Raw genomic sequence first — 20,408 nt, 5'->3', positions numbered from 1 at the left:
TGCCCCCCAGTGGTACAAACGACTCACAGCTAATAAATCACAGCTCCACAGTAGCAAGGGAAGACTTTTTTAATTTTTCTTTTCTTTTTTTTAAGACATTCAGGTTTTTTTAAAACGTTATGGAATGTATTTTTTTTAAGATGTTTTTTAAATTATTTTTTTTCAAGACATAAAATGCAATATTTTTCAGGGATGCTTTAAAGACAGACAAGTTTTTAAGATTTTTTGAAAACATCTTGAACTTTTAAGACATTGGCTTTCTTGAGGGGGATTATTTTTTTTTTTTTTTTTTAAGACATCACTGAATTTCAGCTAATAAATCCAGTGGAGAGTGTGTTGCTTTGTTGTTGACATTTTTTTAAACACAAATTATTTAAAGTAGCACTAAGGAACTTTTCAACCTTAATAAAATATTTTCATAACTCCTCTGATAAAACATCGACTTAAAACTAGTTGAATGGTACTTTTGCCATGGTCTGAGGGGGTCTGCATCATTTTTACAGACACTAAGGAACTTTGAGGAGGATGGTAGGAACACTGCCACACAAGAAACTAAAAACTGCTTTATGGCATACGTCAAAAGCTACCCTGGATGAAAGGACAGTCAAGGCTCAACATTGGCCCGTATTTCACTCGCTGGAGTGAGTTAGAAAACGACGCACTGCACTTGTCCTCATAGGAAATGTAGTCTTCCTTCAGTCATAACAATACCGCTTTTGTCCATATGGCGTCGCCATAATCAACGTAAACTGAAAATTCCTTAGTGTTGCTTTAAGACATCATGAAATATTTAAGATATTGTGGACTGTTTTTAAAACATTTGAAAATGTTATGAAGAAAATTAATTAAATGTTTCTAATATGAGTGAAAACGGTCTAGAAAAATCTATGAAGAAGATAAAAGTAATTTCAAAAACAAAAATTGTGTGAACATTTAAATAAAATATTTTTAACATGTTATGAATTTTAAGCAACAGGAAAAAAAATTATTTTGTGAATAAATGTTGAAATATTTTTTGTGGTATTTTATGAAAAGTGAAAAATCACATATTGTGCAGAGACATGAATTACTTCAATAAAATGTAAAAAATAAAAATAAAAATTTTAAATCATAGAGCCCAATCAAATCAAGACATTTTCACACTGTATGCATGTGTGTTTGTACGCTTGCTTCCGACATCAAATCAGATGTATCCCTTCTGTAATTTGAGGCCCTCGTTCATGCTTCCGAGTGAATTTGTGGCGCAACGTGCGGTCATGTGGTCAGTCTCGGTGATCGGTCGCATCCATGCGGGTTAATGAACTTCCTGATTGAGATGGAATTCCCGCCATTCCCTTCGCCAGGATGGATTGAAAACGGTGGCTCCGGATCAGAAAAGAATTGTGCAGCTGGAAAGCTGGTCATCAGCGCTTATGAATGCCAATGAGATGCTAATGTTTCCCGATTGGATGCAGCATTATGGAATGGAGATGTAATATGTTCCGCCTGTTAGCTGCGACGGGTCTGATTTTGACTGCGGACTGATTGTAATTGTGGGGGGAAAAAAATTACGCTTGGTATTGATACGTTTAGAGTACATCGATTAATCGTTTCAGTTGTTATAATTAAGTGGAGGTCGAGCTTAGTGCTGCATGTCCATGGAAGTTTGTTTAGGCAATAAACTTGCGGTGGCACCGTGATTGAATTAAAATATATATATTTTATACTTTCAATTTTAAAAGATAAAAAACACAGGATGAAACTTTAAAGCTACTAAACGTAGAATATTCCATTTCAAATAGCTACTGCCACCTGCTGATGAAAAATGAAACTGCACATACCGTTCGTTCTTCACATACACACCACGCACATTACGTCACATCCGCAGACAGGGCGCGGGAAATTCTAACCCGAATCCAGTCTGAAAACTATTTGCCAGAGGCTTGCAGGTGTACCCATTGTGAACAGCTGAGTTGTTAATCTACTAAGTAGAAGGCATTTCAGTCATAAATGGTCAAATAAAAAGCTTATTGTAAAGTTATTTTAGGGGGAAAACTTCCATATTGCAGCTCTTAAGTATCAATATCTATCTTGTATATAAAAATAATTTAAAGTTTAAAATATTAACATTTTATAGCTATATGAACACTTTTTTTCCATTAAAAAAAATGTAAGGATGAAAAAAAAAATTTTTAAATGTTTTTTTAAATACTAGTTTCATCATACTCTTGCACAAAATAGAAAGGTTGAAATGACATTTCCTTGATAATATGACTGTTTAAAATATCAACAATGTGTCATTAATACTTTTATATGTAAATGTCATTCTTGTCAAAGAAAAAAATGGTCTGATTCAAGAAGAATTGTCGTTTTAAAAAATCATCAAAAAAAGTTCAAGTCAAGTTTAAAAAAAGATATATTATATATATATATATATTTTTGGTTATTATTTATTTATTTATTTTTACTACAAAATAATGTAGTTTGGCATAAAAAGTATTTTTCCCCAAACAGAAAGAGTGGTAAGATATTATCAGAACCTTGGTGAATTAAAATTAAGTGTACCACTGCTTTGAAACAAGTCAACTCAAATGTGACGTCAAACTTAGCGGATGCGAACATTTTGTGTGTGTGAATGCGTCGGCATCGCTATAGTGCAAAGTAAAAAAGTGGAGCAAAGCGCCCAAAAGCGACCTGTCATCACGTTGAGGCAAGCAAAAATAAACATTTGTCGAGTGCGAGCCAAGAATTGATCGGGAGTCTTTGGGTGAGGGCGGGGGTGGCGGGAGAGGAGGGGGGTGCTACGCGGTAGCCCGCCGAGCTTGGCCCGAGGCTGTAGCTTAGTGCCGCTTTTATACATAGTTTATTTGTACCTGTTTTTCGGACCGTTGCCGTATTGCCCGTTCCCCCGTCTGCCCTCACCCGAGCTTGTGAATAAAACAAAGCGCTCGGCTTACTGCTGTATAATGCACCACCTCGCCATTGGACATCAATTGACAACACGCGTGCGCCCGCTCCAGGATTGGAATGGGGGGGCGGGGGTGGACTTTGGAATGGACCGCCACCAGATCTGTAGAAAGGGTTACGGCAGCGGGGTTAGGATTTTAAATATTTTATGACCCCTCCGAGCACAAAAAGACTACAAAAGTCACAGAGCGAGCTGGTTTGGAGGTCGACGCTCGTTCAAGGTCAAGCAAAGCCTTCTGGGGAAAACACGTTCAAAGATTGATCTGGTTCGTCAACGGCGCGGTTCCAAGCTAAAATGCTAAACTTTGCAGCACCAACTGAGAGATGAGCAGGCGCCAAAAGTTACAAGAAGAACAGAGGCGTGAGATTTACAAAATAAAGTCAGATTATTTCGAGAAATTGGTAATATTTTTTTTCCCTCCATTTCTCCATTAAAAAACTAATTTAAAAAAATCTGATTCCATATATTTTTTAAAGTCATTTTTGAAGATAAAATAAAAAACAACAAATTAAAAAATAAAATAAATAAATACCATTTTTGGGGGGGGGTGAAAAAATTTTTTAGAAGAGAGATAAAAATACAAATTATTACTTAAAATAGTCATGTTTTGTGGATAATTTTTTGTCTAGAAAAATCGTTTTTTCAGGATTAAAAAAAAATCTGTTTAGTTTATTTTTATTTTTTTAAAGGTAATTTTTCAAAATCAAAAGTCAGGTTTGTGTGTGTGTGTGTGTGTGTGTGCATGTGTGTGTGTGCGTGTGTGTTTAAAAAAAAAAAAGCAGTCTGTGGAGAGGATGAAAAGACTTCTACCCTCCTCCCAAAAGATGTAGGGTAATATTAATAGACAAAAAGTTGTACTTCATCAAGAAGTCATATTTTCCAATTTAAAAAACTTTACTTATTTTTTAAAGAATGTAATCTTTTTTCAAAAGAAAAACTTGTTTTTTTATATCATAAACTGAAGATGTTTTTCTACTCACGTTTTTTTGTTGTTTTTTTACATTATTCTTTATTTCCGTGAGCTATTTTACATCCACATTTGACCTCATGTACAAGTTAGCTGGCCCATCTGTGCCTTCCACCATGCAGGCCCATCACTGCTTTATGACCTTACACACAAAATAACGGCAAATCCCAACACTCATCGGGAAAACATGACGACTGTTTGTCACAAAAGGAAACAGGAAGCCGGTGTGCCGAACAACAACCCCCACACGCAGAAATCGAAAATAAATACACCAGCTAAAGCAAACAAACTCTTGTTGTTCATCAGGGACGGAGCGCGGCGCAGAGATTGAGAGGTGCGTGTGAGGCGGAAGGGCGTACCTGTCGTTAGCGACGTTAGCGGTTAATGAGACTGCGCTAGGCCGGGTCACATCACATTTGTTGCCTGCCAGTCGCTTTGAACAGCTGCCACTTTACGAGACGCTTTTTGATCAGCAAATCTGTCGGATTTGCAAATCACATGTGAAACACACCCCTGACACACACACACACACACACACACAACAATAGCTCCTAACAGCCCTCTCGTTTGTTTGTTTATACACACACACACGCACACGCACACACACACTATGGATGCATTCACATATACGCATATACAGTATACTGCATACACGGGCGCAGATGGCACTGGGGACGGGGGGGTACGTGTGCCCCTAAAATTTTTTTAACCCTAACCCTCCACTGTCGAAGGGTTTTTGCTTGACGGTGTGCGCCTGCGAGCACACTTTTTGCTACCTTCATCATACACAGCTCAGCTTTTCCCCACTGTGGTCGATATTCTCCCAGGCTATAGGGGGCAGTGAAGAGTATGAACAACACTTCAGCCTATTAGAAGTAGAAAATTTTATTTTATTTTATTTTTTCAATAAACTAATAACTAATTTGGGGTCAATGGTCTACATTATGGTATACATTTAACAAAATAAATGAAAACAAAGAATCACAGTTGTTTACGTCAGCGTTTGCTTGTCCGCCATGTATTTTTGCACGGACCGTCTGCGTATCCCGGGCCAGCCGCCGGCTGCTGGTACCCCGCTTGAAACTCCAACGGAGGCTGGCGGGAGTGGGGAAAAGGCATCCGGCTGACGGGATCGAGACCTTCCCGCCGCTTAACGATGCACAATCCATCCACCATCCCGAGCTACTTGGAGCGGGGCCACGGGAAGTACTTGGAATGTTATGAGCTCCAGATTGAAAGAAGGGTATGCACCGGGAACCGAGCACCTATTCAGGCTTGCAGCAGCCAGCGAACCCCGGACGAGCCCCAGCCCACTAGTAGCCGGCTTTCAAGGTGCGCGGTGTCGGCGTTGAGGGTCGAGGTTGGTGGAAATTAAGTGGATATGGAGCTGCTCCAATAAACAGGGTAAGTTGTGATACAACTGACGCGTTGAAGTTACACAAATGCCGGAACTCGTATCTCTGAGTCAGTATGACATGTTTTAGTCCCTGTCCCCCCCCCCCCCCAGTTCCAAAATCCCATTTGAGCCACTGACTGCATACACGTATAAATAAAAGTAAAATATAATACATTTAAGATAGAAATTTATGTAATTTTTTTTCCGGGAAGAAGCTTTTTTTCTTTTTACACAAAAAAAGGTTGGAATCTTAAAAGGGTCTTATTTGAGAGAAAAGCTGTTTTGAAGAGAAATGTGGATGTTTCAGGATAAATACCCCCACAATGAATCAAGTTTTTTTAAGAACTCTTGAAGAAAAACAATTCATTCTTCCAAGTAAGAATTATTTTTATTTTTTTCCAATAAAAAAAAAGCTTTAGTCATTTGTGTTCAAAAGTAAGTATGCTAACATTTCAAGAGTATTTTCTTCCCCAATCAAAAAATTATTTTTTCAAAGGATTAAAAAAAAAAAAAAGCCAAATTTTGTCACCGGGAGAACGGGGTGGTGCTTTAAGGATAGAAAGTTTAAATATTTAAAAAAGTTAATAATGCTAAAAGGGGAAAAAAACATTGAAAGTAACACTACATAAAAAATTATAAAAAATCTACAGAAAGAAAAAAAATAAGAAAAGAAAATAATAAATAAATAAATAAAAAATAATAATAATCTATATTACGTATTAAATAAAAAAATATATACATTTAAAAAAATCACTAGATTAAAAAAAATATATTGTATTTCTGTCCAAAAATAAAGTTGTCCCTTCATGGAATAGACTTTTTCCGCCCCGAGAAACAAAAGCCAAACGTAGCATGTGTTTGTGTTGTAATGACGAGCCGCCCCTGGCGTCCAGCGTGCCGTCACGAGGGAGCACCTCCTTCCCGCCATGAAAATGAAAATGAGGCCATTGGCATTTCAAAGAGAATGGGCGCGAGCTCCTGATCACAGCCCTCAACACGTCCACAGTGCGCCGCCCCCCGAACCCCCAGCACCACCGTGGCGACAGCATGAATGAATACATGTTCCAGGGCGCCACCCGGCTTCTTTCCTCGTGAAACATTGCTTTCTGAGAAGGGGGTTCCTGGGGGGTGCTCATGGGGGGGGGAGAGGTCGCCGATGCGACTGGGGGGCTACGCTTGGATGAGGTGTGTTCAGTCCACATTAGAGGTTGTCACCAACCCTATTTTGAAAACCCTAATGATGACTTGAAACCCTTCTTTGAATCCCGAACTCTTATTTAAAACCCTACTTTAAAACACTGGCCATGGTTTGAAACCATAACCCTGGCTTGAAACCCAAACTTCAACCACGTAGCATTGCAGCTAGCACGTAACATATTTTGAGTTGATATTCAATATGTGGTCTCCAAAAATAACAGAGGTTAAATGGAGAAAGAATCAGAAGAAAATGGGGAGAAAAAAGAAATATATTGAAAAATGCTATGATATGCAAATTGTTGTGTACTGAACTGCAAATATGCATCAAGTGTAGTTTTAAGTTGTAACATCAGCATTTACCACTAGATGGCAGGCATGGGTTAGTTGTGTTTACACCAGGTCTTATATTGACATACAACAACATGAGTAGGACTACATTTTGAGCAGATTTGGAATATGCAAAACAAACATAGTACCTAAATAATATTAAAATTTGAAGTAAGTTGATTTTTGTGAAAAAGTGTATAAAATGAGTTCTTGCACTTAATGTTCAGCAGTTTTTTTGCCACCCTGTGCTTGTGGTTCTTTCAACTAAAAGGATGCGGGACGTTAGTTTCATGCATGGGGTTCATCCACATGCCTTGCTTCACATACTTTGATGCGTGCTTGGCATGTTGACGCACTCATCAGCGAGCTGCTGCGCAATTTGTAATACCGTCTGCTGACAGTCATGCTAGTGCGGCACGATATTATCATAATGATCTATACAGCAGTGACGTCTCTATGTCTGTCTGTGACATTTATTTTAAGTCCACCATGCATCAAACACAGGATTTAGTAAATAGCAATGCAAATATCATAGACATATAGCGAGTATTTCCTCCAATTGTGTTTAAGCGCGAGAGAGCTCGCGTGTGTGTTTGCTGGCTACGCGGCTAACAGTTGAAGAGAGCGATATTGCGTATCGATCGGCGGTTACTCCTTCAAAGCTGTGAGAGCATCGATCATCTCCTAAATGGAGTCATTAACATACACGCTGTTAACAAGCGGAGCCGCGGTGTAGCGCGTCCGGGCATCAAGACAGCCATCGACACGCGCGCTTAGCGGCTAACTCGCACTCTCGCCGAGTGGATCATGCGCAGCTCCAACCTTTTTACTTCAGCGTGAGAGCGCGCCCATCACAAATTCAGAAGGCAAACGGAGGGGAAAAGGATCCAACAAGCTCTGCCAAACTCAAACCTTTAGACTCTACGCAAACAAAAATGACAAGAATAACCCGCAGACCGCTAAAAGCAAAAGGCATCGCTTTACTGCTAAAAGGAGCTTTTAGCAGTAAACAAGCTGCGAAGGCTGGGAAATGGGCCTGCTAGCATCTTGCAAAAAATACTAGATAGGATACAGGATCACTTAGATTACTGCAGGGGTACCACACCAATAGCGCTTCATAAAATGCATGTGCATTACATTGATGAAACCAGTGGATCCCAATCATTTTTGCCTTTCATCATACCATGATTACCCCTTCGTTCATACAATTAATTAATAATTTAATAAAAAATATAAAAAATGGTTTCCGTAAAGGGGAAGTAAAAAAAAATAAAAAATTGACAATATGTTCTATTCAGCCCCACTGGTCTAAATATGGTATTCTAGTTAATAATCGCGTTGGTGGAATACGAGTTAAGCAGCAAAATCCAGACGTTTTTATGCATCTCATGGGGCGGCCATTTTGCCACTTGCTGTCAACTGAAGATGACATCACTGTTGCTCAGATCTCAGGTAACAACCAATCACAGCTCAGCTTCAGAAAACAGGCGAGCTGGGATTGGTCATTGCCTGAGCCCTGAGCAACTGTGATGTCATCTTCAGTCGACAGCAAGTGGCAAAATGGCCGCCCCCTGAGATGGTTAAAAATGGCAGGATTTTGCTTCATAACTCATATTCCACAAATGTAATATTAATCAGAATATCATGTTTAGACTAGTGAGGTCAGATATAGCATATTATTGCCAAGAAATGTTCACGGTTGACTTCCACTTTAATGTTAAAATTTTATTCTGGAGCATTGTCTTCTTTTGAACTCAAATCAAACAAAACTAAATGTTGCCTTGAAAAAAAATACAAAATTTAAAGATACAAAATCAAACTAAATAATAAACCTGCCTTTGTTATATTGTTCTACATTTACCACACAAAAAAAATGTAGCACATACACAGCATTTTATTGACGGGCTTATGAAATGACTGAGAATGTTTCCTTAACATTTAGTAAAAAAAATACTAATAATTTCTATGTACCCCCTAACTATTACATTGGATACATTACACCATAGCACGCAGGTCTGTAGTAAAGAGTACTACCAAGTTGGGCTGCACGATATTGGAAAATCATGCGATATAGTTGCTGAATATAGCGATAGATATTACTGCGATATTTAACATGTACCTAAAGAAATTTTTATTATCTAATGAAACAGCAAAAAAAATTCAAGTAGCAAAATAAGCAAAGTCAATATATTCTTAGTTAATTAATTGCTATAACCTCTCGATAATGTTCAACTATTGGATGACGGTGCACATTTGAGTTAGCGGCTAACTGGCCAAATTCAGATGAAAGCATCAAATCTGATATGAAACTTATTGCATGTCTTTGCGATATGCATATTGAATGGGCCAATATCGTGATATGGATATCTTTTCAAAATATTGTGCAGCCCGACTACAAAGGACAGAGTACTAGCTAGGGTGCTGCCTTGTTGAAGTGAATCTCAGTGTTTGTTAGAAGGCCGTTGGGTTTGCCAATACTAGTTGAATAATTGAAGCTCTGCACAGGTTTTAAGCATCCAATCGTTACGTCTGCTGACATCAGATCAGATCCTGAGGGGCCGCCGCTACTTCCTGTCTGACTACATTACCCGCAAAAATATCAGCGGGAATATTTCTCGCCATGTGGATACAATTGTACTTGTAATTCTCCCGTTCTCTCCCGCTCCAAAAACATTACTCCCATAAATACGGCACGGTGATTTACGGCTCCTCCGAGGGCTAATTTAGGACGGGGGGGAAAAAGCGTGCGCATTTATTAGCACGGAGTGGGGGAAATCCCGGGGTCGGCTCGCATCAGCTGCGATTTTCTCCTTCAAAGGCAGCGCTGTTAGATGCGAGCGGACGCCGCGGTCGGATCGATATGCGCTCCCCGCTCCCGAGGACGTAACGGCCTTCCCGGGATGAGTCGACCTCTTCCAAGGCCTTTAATTCCTGACGTTTAATCGTCCGCTGCTCAAATATTAATTGGCCTCTTTTTGCTTTTTGTGCATGTGTGTGTGTTTGTCCGTTCTCGTATACGGTCGCATCAATATTGTAAGGCTTTATATTTTTCAGTGCATTCGAGGAGTAAAATGGAAGTGTTTGTCCTCAAACGCAGGATAGAGAACTACATTATATTGGATTCAATATTACACAGTATAGAGTACCAAACAGGACACCAGTTGCAGTACTATTTAGGATTAAGTACAACACATAGTACTACATATATGATACAGTCCTACAGACCTAAACATACATAAGATATTGCACTACTTGGATAAAGGGACTACAGCCAACCTCCTACTTAGATACAGTACTACATTAGATATTGTACTACTTAGAATACAGTATTACAGTGGATAGTATAGTAAAAATTAGAGTACCTATAGGATTGAGCACTACTGACAGTAGATTACAGTACTACGTGGGGGGGGGGGGGGGTTATACCTTTTGTTACCCACTTGTGCGTTTGTCCATTCTCACTTCCAATCACATCACTATTGAAGGTTTAAATATTTCAGTGCATTCGAAGAGTAAAGTGGAAGTGATTGTCCTCACACACACACACACACACACACACACACACACACACACACACACACACACCATCCATCAAGCACTTTACCTGCGCGAGTGTGTCGGTGCGTACCCGTGAGATGTCACTGATGGACCTTAGTGTTGCGACCGGTGGAGGGCGCTGCCTCCCTGGAGCCCACCTGCCCCGGTCACCTCCGTGTTTTCTGCGTGCCTGGTCGCGGCTTTTTGACAATGACGAGCACCGTAAGGGCGGCAAAGTGCTCTCGGCCCTCGGAGGGCAAACACAAAAGCTGCTGGTGGATGTGTAAATGCATGGCCGCCACACGGGAACGTGGCTTATTTTTTGTTTGTTATTTATTTTTATCCCAACCAGCGCGTCACGTCAACAACTCAATGCTAATGCTAACGGCTCGGCTACCAAGTCAAAAGGTAAAAAGTTGGACGGCGGCCATGTTATATTGTATGGGGTAGATGCCTCGGACTTCCGAGTTTTACACATCAGCACCCCCACCCCTGCACCCCCGAACTGCACGCTCTCGGGAGGGTGTCTCGGCTATCTGAAATGCTTCGGACACAGAGATGGACACTACACACTGGCAGCCTCGCACCCGTCGACGTGAACGCGCAACCGAAAGGCACAAAGGCGGAAGCGCAAGTACTGGGACACGGCCCACACGTCGCAAACCGGAAACGGAAACAAAGTTGATGGGTGAAAACCCGGAAGTCCCGCCTCGTCCGTGGCATATAGTCCATTGTGTTGGTTGGTTATGATTTGCTTTCAAAACTGCTTGAAACCCTGTGTTGTCCTCTTTTAGACTATATATTTAATATCTAAGTATTACTGAAACACAATTGTATTTATGAAATTTAATTTCAACAGCAGATTTCTTATCTTGTTGAATATTTAATCCCTTCTTAAAACATAAAATTAACATATCTTTAACCAACACATAAATTTTAGCAATTGCAATTATGAACCAATTAAATATAGCCATTTGTCTTGTAGCTAGTTAGCAGTTAACTTGCCAAGTTGACTTACCAAGACGCCTGCCAAAAGCCTTCACTCACTCACAGAACACCTGCTGTCTTCTCTTTTCTATACAGCACAGAAAATGAAAAAAAAAATTCTGTCAACACAAAGTGGGACAAATGCTGCTGTCATTGGCATTGGCGTCCTGCTAAAGCGAGCGGTTAGCACTGATTAGCACATAAGGCGCTAGCGGTTAGCACGATAGGCTAACTCACCAAGACGTGTAGAAAAGTGGCTACACTCCGGTACACCGTCTCCAGCTCAGCCCCTGCTGACACACAAGTGTTCACTGATATGTCGCGGTCTATTTTGATGGGGTTATCCTTTAATTTCGGGTTAATGCACTTGGAGGTTCTCTTACCTGTCTGTAAGCAACTCTCCATGTACTCTGGACTGGAGGGTGCCAGCTGCATTAATTTCTTAACAGGTGCACTTCTAATGACTTGAATGCCTTTTCATGTCTGTAAGCCCTAATTAAATAAAATACATGTAGGCCAACATAAAACACAGTGGAGCCATTTTTTTCATCTCATAAACTACAATATATATTGAATCCAATTCTTTTGATACTGGCCTCCTCCCACCCTAATTTGAAAATCTGTCTTGAAACTGTAATATAAAACTCTGACTTAAAAATATAGCACCAAACCCAAACTCAGCCTTGAAACTCTAGCACGCAGGTTTGAAACCCTAATTTGGAGCTCTATCTTCAAAATCAAACCTGGTAACTCTTGTCTGAAACAATAACACTGGCTTCACACCCTAATTTGTAACCATAACTCCTGCTTGAAATCATAAACTGATTTTTTTTTTTACCCATGATGAACTTCCTGCTATGTTACATCAGTGGTTGTGAGAAAGTTGTTCTCTCCATTTCACTCCAACACATTCGTCCTTGTGTTTGTATTCCAAAAGTGATGCTAGGCTGCCCCCTCTCTTCCATCCGAGAACTAATATAACACGTACCAAGATCACTTCCTGTGTCTTCAGGTCACAGTGTTCTCGTGAGACTTTGTCCCCCCCCCCACCCCACCCCCCCTCCCCTTGCGTCCACCCTGAGTGCCCGTAACCTTCTAAAAGGTGTCCATTTCAAGGCCTCTATCTAACACTTATTATAGATTTTACCTGCGGCGGGTGGGTCCTCGCTGGGTCCTTGGCAATCCTACCTGAGAGAAGAAGAAGATGATAAAGAAGAAGCAAAAAGGATTTCAAGTGTGCTGAGGGGGGTGCGTGGGTAAAGGAGTCCGGGTCGCGTCCCGCGTGCTCAGCCCAAGTTGGAGGATGCCGGGGAAGAAATGAGACAGAGGCCTGTGAGGGATGACGCTGAAGTCGGTACGAGGGCTCCCTCTAGTGGCACATGAAAATATTGCTACTTATTATACAGTTCAGTTGTATTCAACTTTGAAGTTCAATGTTTTGCATTAAATCTTTTAGTATGTTTTTAAACATTTAGGCACCTTTAAAAATAAAAAAAAATTAAAAAAACGCCCCAAAAACTTTTGTCACATTTTAGGTTTTTTTTTTACATCTTTCGTCCTTTTAAAAGCAGTGTTAATGTTCACACTGTGCATAATGTTACACTGGCTAACAATATCAAATGATGGTCATTTTTTCAAAATCTAGTAACCACTATCTTCCACTAGAGGGAAGACTTTTCAAAGGAATACGTTCAGTTGAGCTTGAAGGTGTCATCTCATTTGAATTTACTAAGATAAAAACAAATTACACCACATTTATCCTTTTTCCAGCTTTTTTTTTTTTTTTAACAAGCTGAAGTAATTTATTTAAATACCACACTCAGTAGTACAAGATGTTTATCAGAGTAAAACATCATATAAGAAAAACAAAACAATTGATTTGTGTTGGAATCGTCACATGGATTTGGATATTTGGTCCCTTTGGTCAATGGTTGACCACATAGAACACAGTGGAATGTGTAACCTTAACACAAATAAACCTTTTCACCTCTTCCCAAAACACACACACACACACACACACAAAGAAATATACATGTACCATACAGTACTATTATTCTTGTTCCCTTGCTTGTGGTCTTTATGGTTTCATACTCTTGACACACAGTGAATATTAATTCAATGTGTGTTTCAAAACCACTAAAGACATACACAAACACAAGCCACAACATTAGGTACACTAGAACAAGCCATAACTACAAAAATAGACTTTGTTAAATTCCGGAGTGGAGGTGTGTGTGTGTGTGTGTATGTGTGTGTGTAGTGGGGGTCAACATGGAGCATTCACAATACTGCAAGTGGGAAAAAAATATGTAATGAATACAATTAAAATATCACAAACAAACAAAAAAATAAGGTAATACATTTTTCAATTTCAATTTCACAGGGCTAAATAAAGATAATAGATTATATATTTATATGACAAAAGTGGGACTAAAGTTGTCATTTTACCAGAATTATTTTTTAAGCAGCAACCATTCATAATATTAAAAGAAGTTGCATTATTAAAAAAAAAAATAACAATAATAATAAGTGTAATTTTACAATAATTAAGTCAAAATTTTAAGGGGGCAAAATACAGTTTCTGTTCACAAAAAGCTAAGCTTTACAAAAATAAAGTGGGTGTTTATTTTTTTACATTTGGTCAATCTTCCAAAAACATATATATTTTTTTTTAGAATGAAGTCATAATGCTAGAAAAAAATATGTTGGCATCCAATAGAATAAAGTCAAAATATTACATACATAAAGAGAAAGTAGTAATGTTACAAGAATAGTCACACTATTCTTCAAAACATGTCAAAAATGTTCATTTGTATTCCAATAAAGCTTCTAATGTTGAGGATAATCCTAAAACTAGAAGTAATTTTTGTGAATTCATAAAAAAAATTAAAATTAAAATTAAAAAGCAAGCGTGCAATATCAGGGGGTGGGGTGGGGGGTTTCAATTGTTCACAAGAATTAAGTCATATTGCGACAAGAAAAAAAAAAGATACCATTTTGGGAGAGTAAACCTTATAAATCATGTTGAAATATTGTAGTTAGTATTATTAGAGGAAATCAACTCCAAAGTGTCCCTAATGTTGTGGCTGTGTTCCATAGTGCAGGTGTATACCGCAAATGTGGCACGGAGAGTTGCTCCACTAATTCTTGTGCGTGAATGGAAGCAAAACAAAAGCGGCAACATGAACGAAACGTGGTGCAACATTTCACACCGGACAGAAAAATCCTGCTTTGCTGATTTCTTTGTAAGTAAAAAAAAAAAAAAAACAAGACGGTTTAACACCGACTTGACCAAATTCAGCGTAAAACGTCCGCCAATTTATTACAAACATGGCAGAACTTGCTCTTGACACACTTTGGTGATCTTGAGGTCTCACTTTGTGTCACTGATGCTAACGCTAAGTTGCTACATGCGTAAACACGAAGACAACATTAACATGGTGAGACCTTTTTTGCCCCCCAGTGGTTTTTCCAGTGCTTGAACTTTCACTTTTTACTTTTTGCACCGAGCCAGCACCGGAATATTACAGCAGTTGAAAATTGGGGCCTGTGGTAACCAGCAGGGAGCGGCGGCACCCTTGACTGACGGGTCCTGTAAAATAGTATCATCTTATTTGCAGTTGTGTAAGTGCTGGTACCCAAAGGGTACCCCCACAAAGCCCCAAGCACCCGTTGTCACCCCTGGCAAGTACCCCTGACAGCACTTATGGCAGCATCAATGGTGATACCCAAAGTGGTACCACTGAGCGCACCCCTGGTCACAGCTGCCAACGTAACAGAAACTTTCTCTCTGGACCAGCAAAAAGTTGCTGATAGTCAAGAACCAGTACAAATTTAGGCTCTAGCTCCCATCCAGTTCCGACTTGTGTACCTGCAGAGTTGTAGCTTCTGCATTACAAAAAATAAATGGTGGCTTGATGCACTACAAGCTTTCCACCAAACACTTTTTTTCCTATGCCAAAATATTTTACTTTAAAAAAAAAAAAACTTGCTTACTTTCTGGCTTACAAAGCAACAAGCTACTTGGTGTAAAATTGTGATTAATTGTTAGGGCTGATGACATGCGGTCACTAGCAGGAACAGAGAGAGCGGCGCTTAGAATCTAGTATTTTCAACTTGCAGTATTAAAGGGGACATTAACCTTAAACATATCTTGACAATAATATGTTATATGTGACCTCATTAGTCTAAACATGACATTCTGATTAATATTACATTAGTGGAATACGAGTTATGCAGCAAAATCCAGCCATTTTTATCCATCTGAGGGGGCGGCCATTTTTCCACTTGCTGTCGACTGAAGATGACATCACAGTTGCTCAGGCAATGACCAATTACAGTTCAACTGTGATGTCATTTCCACTCGATAGCAAGTGGCAAAATGGCCGCTTTCTGATATTGATTTTTTTTTTTTAACTGATGGATTTTGCTGCGTAACTCATATTCCGCTAACACAATATGAACTAGAATACAGCATTTAAGACGAGTGGGGCTGCATAGAACATATTATTGCCAAGAAATTTTGGGCGGGTTGACTTCCCCTTTAAAGTTTAGGCACACCTTTGGGTTTTTTTTTTGTCCTCACGGAGCCCCAAATACCTGACGGCACCCCTGACTGAGGAGCGTTCCCTTTGTCGCTAGAATCTGGCCCCACTTTTGCCAAAAACCCAGCGCTACTCGGCACCAGATCGTTGCTAAAGGTATACCAGGGGAATCCTACTTGGCCTGTAAGTTGCTGAATAAAAAAAAAAGCTAGAGTGCCTGCCACGCTACCGCACGTCCGTCAGACACCTGCATCCGTTTGCGAAAGCGGCGCCAGATTCCTGGTTGATGATCTCCTTGACCTCCAAGGGCAGGGAGTCAAAGAGGTGGTCCTCCACGAGCAGGCAGCCCCGACGCAGCAGCGGGCACTGGCCCAGCTGCGCCGGTAGACGATCCAGGCAGTTGCTCTTCAGCTCCAGGTGGGTCAGCTGCGCCAGCTGGCCGACCCTCTCCGGCAGGGCGGCGACGCAGTTGTGGCCGAGGCACAGCGTCCGCAGTTTGGTGCACTTGAAGAGCTGCTTGGGAAGGACCTCCAGCTTGTTGCCGGTGATGGCAAAGTGCTGGAGGTTCTGCAGGAAAGCCACCTCCGGGGGTATGACGGCGATGGCGTTGTGGCTCAGGTCCAGGTGGCGCAGCTTGAGCAGGGTGAACAGCGAGCCCGGCAGACACTCCAGCTTGTTGTGCGACAGGTAGAGCGATTCGAGGTTTTTCACGTGGCTGATCGACAGCGGGATGGAGATGATCTTGTTGTGCCAGAGCTTGAGGCACGTCAGCCGCTTCAGGTGCTGGAAGCTGATGACCTCCTCGATGGTCCGGATATGGTTGGATTTGAGGTCCAGCTCCTGAAGGTTGTTGAGGCTGAAGATGGCGTGCGGGATCCGCTCCAGCTCGCAGTTGTGCAGCTCCAGCTCCGACAGGTTCATCATCTTCTTCAGGCTGTTGAGCACCAGGAGCTTGGTGCCGTCGTTGTGCACCACCAGCTTGACCAGGTGCGGCGACAGATCCGTGATGTTGGTGGGGATCTTGGTGAGGTTGCTCTTCAGATGTAGGACCTTCAGGTGCCGCAGATCTCGCAGAGACTCCAGTCCGATCATTTTGTTGTTCTCCGAGTTCAGGTTGCCCACGAGGTACAGCTCCTGCAAGTTCTTTAACAAGTACAGCCAGCTGGGGATCTCGGCCACGTCGGTGAACTTGACGTGAAGGCATCGCAGGTGGTCCCGCAGGAAGATGAACGCCGTCTGCTCCACCTTGGCGGGGCAATGATAGAAGTGGAGCTCCTGCAGGTTGATCATCTGCGAGATCTTGGCCGTGATCCTGGCCTCGGAGATGAGCTCCAGCTTGAGGATCTCCAAGTCGGTGAGGTCGAACACCGCGTCGGGCACGCCCGACAGCATGAAGAGGTGCAATTCCAGTTTCTCCTGAACGTTCCGGGTCACGTGCTGCCGCAGCTTCTCGAAGGTCCACTCGTGATTCAGGCTGATCTCCCGCAGTTTGTTCTCGCTGACTTCCGACAGGAAGACGCCAAAGCGCTTGGAGTAGAGCTGGTCGTACTGGTCGACCATATGCAGCAGGAAGGCAAAGTCGTTCTTCACGTCGGGGATGTCGCTGAAGCTGCTCTCCTCGCGGACCTTCTCGAACGAGTATTCCTTGAGGGGGCGGCGGAAGAGCCAGAAGAGCGTGTAGATGCAGATGACGCCGTAGACGCAAATGAGCGCAATGTAGCTCACCAGAAGCTTCTTCAGCATGAACGCCATGTTGTGCGTGCAGTGGAACTTCCTGTACCCGGTCAGGTGTTTGATTTCCGCCTCGCACATGTGGTGGAAGTCGATGGAGGCCACGAAGGTCATGGTGTAGCACAGGATGACGATGAATTTCACAGTCTTGATGAGGGTCTGCAGGGCGTACAGGCGGTAGATCATATCGCTGTCCTCCACGTGGGCGCGGAACTTGCGGACCTTCTCGAAGAGCGCCTTGGCTTGCTCGCCGTCTTTCTTGTCGAGGATGGTCATGGAGGGCGCCTCGCTCACCAGCTTCTCGGCGGAGAAGGTGACACCGGATTTGGTCAGCATGGGTGTCGACTGGTTGGGGCTGCCCTCTTCACTGCTGGTGGAAAATTGCTTGTGATGGGCCGAGGCCCCCGCCAGGCGCTGCTTGTTCTCTTCCGAGTCCTCGCACGCGGTCTCGGAAAGCGCTTTGGTGGTCCAGGGAGACTCGAAACACTTGCCCAGGATGGACACAAAGTGCTCGATCTTGGAGCTGGTGCGGGGATACTTGAACCAGAAGTTGCTGCTCACCATCAGGATGAGAGTGTGGATGAGCGCCAGGTAGGGGAAGTATTTGGAGTACCACGGGAGGGCGACGTGGTAGCACATCTGGTTGACAAAGACGTACTGCTGGAAATCCAGTTTGGTTTGGATCCCGGTGGGGGGTGGCTGCTGCGCCGGCACTTGCTTGGGGGAAGCCATCAGGGGCGCCGCTTGCTCCCCCGTGGCACTCTCCTTACTCCACAACCTGTCAGACACCTGAGTCGGCGTGGGCGGCACCTCGTCGGGGGCCGAGTCCAAGTCGGGCAGGCAGACCACCTGGTCCCGCGTCAGCTGCATGGTCCCGGCGAAGATGGCGAGCATGAGCATGACGATGCCAAGGTAGTCCATGAAGACGTCCCACCATGGTTTCAGGATGCGGTAAGTCGGCTGGATGTCGTTCAGGGAGGCGACTTCAGTGAGACTGAACATTCCTACCGCAACAAAAAAATAAAAAATAAAAAATAAAAATGATGTTGGTGAATTAATGGTTTGCAGTCAGGAGATGCGGGTTTGAATTTCCCTGTGTCAGTATGCTGCCACTTTAGCCCTGCCTGTCAGCAGCCGACACAGAATCGAATTTAAAAGATCGGGATTGAATCTGAAAAGATTCATTAATGACGACCTTATCCGAGCCACATCACGCAGGACGCCACCTGCATGTAAATGTTTTCTGCAACAGTGTAACCGCGGAGGTGTGAATATCCTACTTCTTGGTCTTCCTTTTTGCGGCACATTAACCAGGCAGTACAAGTTGTTACACGTTTACAAAGGTTACCCAAACCAGACCGCTGACACATTCCTTCAACTCCCGCACGGACATGCTAATGCTAACGAGCCCGTGCCTGTTGTCTGTAAATAAAGCTATAATACATAGGCATACGTGCCTATTTTCCATGAAGGCACCATCTTCAGGGCATTAACTATCCTTAAAAATGACACAATGTTAATTTAGGTCAATATTTGTACTTTGTGCGGAATATCAGAAATATAATGTGCATTATTAGACAAAAATTTTGTAACAAATTTGCTTTCCAAGTTACTAGGGCTGGGTGGTTATGGAAAAAATTTACTGAAAAACTGTTCACCTCAGGGAATTATATATTTAAATGGTGTCTTTTTAACTTTAAAACTTTATAAGCGATGTTGCTGACCCTGGGAACTCTCTGCACCATTTATTTGTATTTGAAATTAAAACAAAGATGGGTGAAAGTTTAACATTTCAATAATTTGGGAATTTTTGGAAAAAACAATATTTACTGTAGAAAAATATAGGGAGCTACAGCATTATTAAAGTTTTCATTTATTTTTTGAAGACATAATGTTGAGATTTTTTAAAGTGATTTAAGACATTTCAACAAAGTTAAGAGTTGGAATTTGTATTTATTTATTTTTATTCTGAAGCCAATTTTTTTTTTTCCCTTTCACTGAAATGAATATCAGATCCAAATAACGTTATCGGCCTCCTTGACTACTAATATTGTACTCTGTATCATATCATCCATGAAAAAACATATCTGTCTATCTCCATTTAGGAGATACCAGCATGTAAAAAATCTCCTTTTCTTTTCAGATTAGACTTGGACTTTGTCTATTTTCTCCTCAACGCAACTCTTTGTTTTTGTTTGTACTGTACTTTATTGATTCTATATTAATATATTCATGAGTGCTAATATAGCTAGCTAGCTAGCTGGCTACAATAACGATGCTTAATGTTATATATAGAGTACCTATTAAAATGTCTAATGAGTGTATAATAGGACTTTAATAGAACAAATACTCTCATGATCACATTTTCTTCGGTGGAGATGTGTTCATGGGACAATGAGGAAGAAGTCGCCTCATGTCCGAGCTGTCATTAAACGCCGCACGCCTGCTTCCGTATTTGTCGGCTAAAAAACACATACACCGTCCTATTCAGCGCATTCGCCCCATATATACTTAGAACAATCAAAACACGCAAAAACAATCAACTATCTCCTTAAAACAGCCCCAACCGCAACATAATGGGGTTAAAATCCACAAAAATAGGTCAAACGAACCTTCGCAGCGGTCTACTCGACGCGCGGTGTTGTCCTGCTACACCAGAACCGAAGCTGGTCGCCGGTCTGCCGTGTTGAAGCCGTCCATTCTTCCTGCTCGTGTCACTGCCTGTAGCTGTGCTCAGGCCGCCTCTAAGCGGCTTAGGGCGGCTGCTACTCCCCC

General features: G+C 41.9%; 1 protein-coding gene and 1 long non-coding RNA gene across 4 annotated transcripts in view; both read right to left on the bottom strand.

The window, feature by feature from the left end:
* LOC147166412 (uncharacterized) overlaps positions 1-12,346 on the bottom strand; it is a 123,870-nt gene extending 111,524 nt beyond the window's left edge. For all 3 annotated transcript variants that reach the window (XR_015096503.1, XR_015096504.1, XR_015096505.1), the window contains exons 1-4: positions 12,197-12,346; positions 11,742-11,850; positions 11,596-11,648; positions 11,390-11,446 (exon numbers count right to left, since the gene is read on the bottom strand). This is a non-coding gene — a long non-coding RNA (uncharacterized LOC147166412). The remainder of the gene's footprint in view (positions 1-11,389; positions 11,447-11,595; positions 11,649-11,741; positions 11,851-12,196) is intronic.
* Positions 12,347-13,112: 766 nt separating this feature from the next.
* On the bottom strand, positions 13,113-20,402 carry lrrc8db (leucine rich repeat containing 8 VRAC subunit Db). Its single transcript, XM_086089993.1, has 2 exons — positions 20,246-20,402; positions 13,113-18,637 (listed from the first exon to the last, which is right to left on the bottom strand). Exon 2 carries the CDS (start codon positions 18,633-18,635, stop codon positions 16,128-16,130), a length of 2,508 nt encoding a protein of 835 aa, XP_085946119.1. The 5' UTR covers positions 18,636-18,637; positions 20,246-20,402; the 3' UTR covers positions 13,113-16,127.
* Between the last annotated feature and the right edge of the window lie 6 nt (positions 20,403-20,408).

This window comes from Leptonotus elevatus, chromosome 11 (assembly GCF_054856555.1).
Source record: "Leptonotus elevatus isolate MCC_2025b chromosome 11, RoL_Lele_1.0, whole genome shotgun sequence".
Taxonomy (NCBI): domain Eukaryota; kingdom Metazoa; phylum Chordata; class Actinopteri; order Syngnathiformes; family Syngnathidae; genus Leptonotus; species Leptonotus elevatus.
This window is presented reverse-complemented; position numbering and strand designations above follow the sequence as displayed.

What these genes read in the sequence shown, in the direction of transcription:
- lrrc8db (XM_086089993.1), bottom strand. Translation starts at nt 18,635, where the DNA reads ATGTTCAGTCTCACTGAAGTCGCCTCCCTGAACGACATCCAGCCGACT.